The sequence below is a fragment of the Dasypus novemcinctus genome, chromosome 22, assembly GCF_030445035.2.
Source record: "Dasypus novemcinctus isolate mDasNov1 chromosome 22, mDasNov1.1.hap2, whole genome shotgun sequence".
Lineage (NCBI taxonomy): Eukaryota > Metazoa > Chordata > Mammalia > Cingulata > Dasypodidae > Dasypus > Dasypus novemcinctus.
Genome location: NC_080694.1, coordinates 2215727 through 2218768, shown reverse-complemented (window position 1 = coordinate 2218768; position 3042 = coordinate 2215727). Strand labels below are relative to the sequence as shown.

Below are 3042 nucleotides of genomic sequence, written 5' to 3'. Positions count from 1 at the left end.
CCAAATGCATGTCAGTTCATTTGAAAGTATCAACTACAAAATTAAATAATGCTTAATAAAAGTATAATTTTTGCTTTCATTCCAACTTAACCAAAAATCTTGCATATATATGTATGTATATCTGTGTGTGTGTGTGTAGGAAAATAAGTATATTATACTTACTGACTTTTTACATATGGGATAGAAGTAAGGATGTCGGGGTTTAAAATAACTGCTAGGTAAATTGATTTTTACATATCATTATTAAGAACATAGATTTTTGTATAGTCTTATCTTGAAGTTATAAGAAAAATTAAGCACAACTACATTTTTCAATCATGTAACTTGTTAGAAGGAATCAAATTGCCCAACTCCCTTATCTTAGAAAATTCTGTTTTAGTGTTTGATGAATCACACTTCTTTCTCTTTCTTGGTTCTCTTAAGAGAAGAGATTCCCTACTGAGCATGGAGAGAGGAAATTGGACCATGGTGACAGAGGTTATTCTTATTGGGATACCTACTACTGGAGCACTAAGGGGCATCTTATTCTTCATTTTTTTATTGGCTTATTTGGTGACTGTCCTTGGAAATACCCTTATCATTACACTGATCTTTGTGGATTACAGGCTCCACTCACCCATGTATTTCTTCCTCAGCAACCTCTCTTTCAGTGAAATATTAACCACAACTTGTGCTGTTCCCAAGATGCTGGCAGGATTCCTGTCAGAAAGGAACAGACTCTCATTTAGTGAATGTTTCACCCAGTCTTATTTTTACTTCCTCTCTGGATGCACTGAGTTTATCCTTTTTGCTGTCATGTCCTATGACCGCTATGTGGCCATCTGCAGTCCCCTTCAGTACCCTACAATTATGACCAGCTCACTCTGTATCCGTCTTGTCATCCTCTCCTGGGTTGGTGGTTTTTTCCTCATCTTCCCATCCACCATCCTTAAAGCAACACTGCCATATTGTGGCCCAAATGAAATTGATCACTTTTTCTGTGACAGTGCTCCACTCCTCCATTTGGCTTGTGCTGACATTCGTGCCATCGAGCTCATGGATTTCCTTAGTTCCCTTGTCCTGCTCATCAGCTCCCTCTCACTTACAGTGGTCTCCTATGTTTATATCATCTCCACCATTCTGAAGATACCATCAGGACAAGGACAACGCAAAGCCTTTGCCACTTGTGCCTCTCATTTCACTGTAGTCTCCATGGGCTATGGCATCTCCATCTTTGTATATGTCCGTCCCTCACAGAAGAGTAGTCTCCATCTCAACAAGATCCTCTTCATCCTCTCCAGTGTCATTACACCTCTCCTGAATCCCTTCATCTTCAGTTTACGGAATGAATCCATGAAAGATGCACTGAAGGACACCTTGTCTAAGTTCCAGGAATTCCTTAAGAGGATGAGGTACAAGTAATGGAATGTTTGAGAATCATTGCCACCATGGGGAATCTCAGTCTTTCTAAGGCTTACAGTCCACAACATGATAGTGCAAATTGGACATTACTATATTATGTATATATATCATTTCCAATCATAAATAATAGTTTGAATGGATTATTGTCTATATGTTTAAAGAGCTAAGAAAATATTAAAAATTATAATATCCTGGTGGCAATAGGACCCTTGTGGTAGATGTAGTAGTTAATATATGTGTTGGTGTTAATGCTACTGGTTAAGAATGGTCAAAATATAGTAATGTATGAGTTTAGTACTTGGTTGCATTCATATGTAAGGAATTCGGAAAAAAGGAACAATTCAGCTCTGGGTCGGGTAAGAAGGGCATGCACACACACTCACACAATAGAACATAAATAAAGAATAAATTCTGTGGTACATAAACTTCAATGGTAACTTAACATTGACTATTATTGAAGTTATTGACTTTTTTATTATTCATTTTAACTATATTTATTTCTCACATTTTCCCATGGAGTTTGCCTTTAGCATTTCATTTCTCTTTTGTGACAGTTCGTGCATCTTCTTTTTTTTGGTTTTTTGGTTTTTTTTTTTATAAAACACAGCATTTATTGCCTCACAGTTTTGAAGGCTAGAAGTACAAAATCAAGATGTTAGCAAGGCCATGCTTTCTCTCAGATTTGCAAGGGTTCTGGTGATGGCATTCCTCTGTCACATGGTGATCTGTGTCTCTTCTCTGGCTTCTATGTCTGGTCCTTTGCTCCTGATCTCCAAATTAAATTTTATTTGTTTATAAACTACAGCCAAGTTGAATTTGGACCCAAACTCATTCATTTCTGACAAAGGATTTTCAAACATCCTATTCATAAATGAGTCCACACCCTGTCTCGCCTTAAATATTAAGAAACTATTTTCAAATGGGTTTGATCCCACATAAATGTTGGCTAACACTTTAACATGTTTTTTTTAAACTATCTTCTTTTCAAGATACATAAATCATACAAAATTTTACAGTAAAAAATATAAGAGGTTCCCATATACCCCACTCTCCACAGCCCTCACTCCTCCCACATTGACATCATCTTTCATTACTGTGGTACATTCATTGCATTTGAGAAGTACATTTTTAAGCATTGCCACACAGCCTGGATTATAGTTTATGTTGTACTTTACATTCTTTCCCAGTCCATTCAGTGGATTATGGCAGGATATATAATGGCCTGCATCTGTCCCTGCAATATCATTCAGGATAACACTAAGTACCGAAAATACCCCAATATCGCATCTCTTTTTCCCTCTCCCTGCCTTCAGCAACTCCCATAGCCACTGTATCCACATCAATGATATCATTTCTTCCATTGCTGAAGTCATAATAATTCTCTAGAAGAATACCAGTGAGTCCACTGTAATCCATATTCTATTCTTCCATCCTGAGGACCTTGGAGATGGTGATGTCCACTCCACCTCTAAATCAAAATGGAGCTTATATATCACATGACTGATGAATGGAATTCTGCTGCTTGCAGCTGTAAACTCTCTGTTTCTAGGTGTGGTGGTTGACCATTATCACCTCCCTATTAGCTGACTGGGTAAGTCCAATGAACTGGAGAGCAAGTTTTGCAACTCTGCTGAGGTTCAG

General features: G+C 37.5%; 1 protein-coding gene across 1 annotated transcript; it reads left to right on the top strand.

Moving 5' to 3' along the window:
* Positions 1 to 465: 465 nt before the first annotated feature.
* On the top strand, positions 466 to 1401 carry LOC131275174 (olfactory receptor 6M1-like). Its single transcript, XM_058285032.1, has one exon. It carries the CDS (start codon positions 466 to 468, stop codon positions 1399 to 1401), a length of 936 nt encoding a protein of 311 aa, XP_058141015.1.
* Positions 1402 to 3042: the final 1641 nt, after the last annotated feature.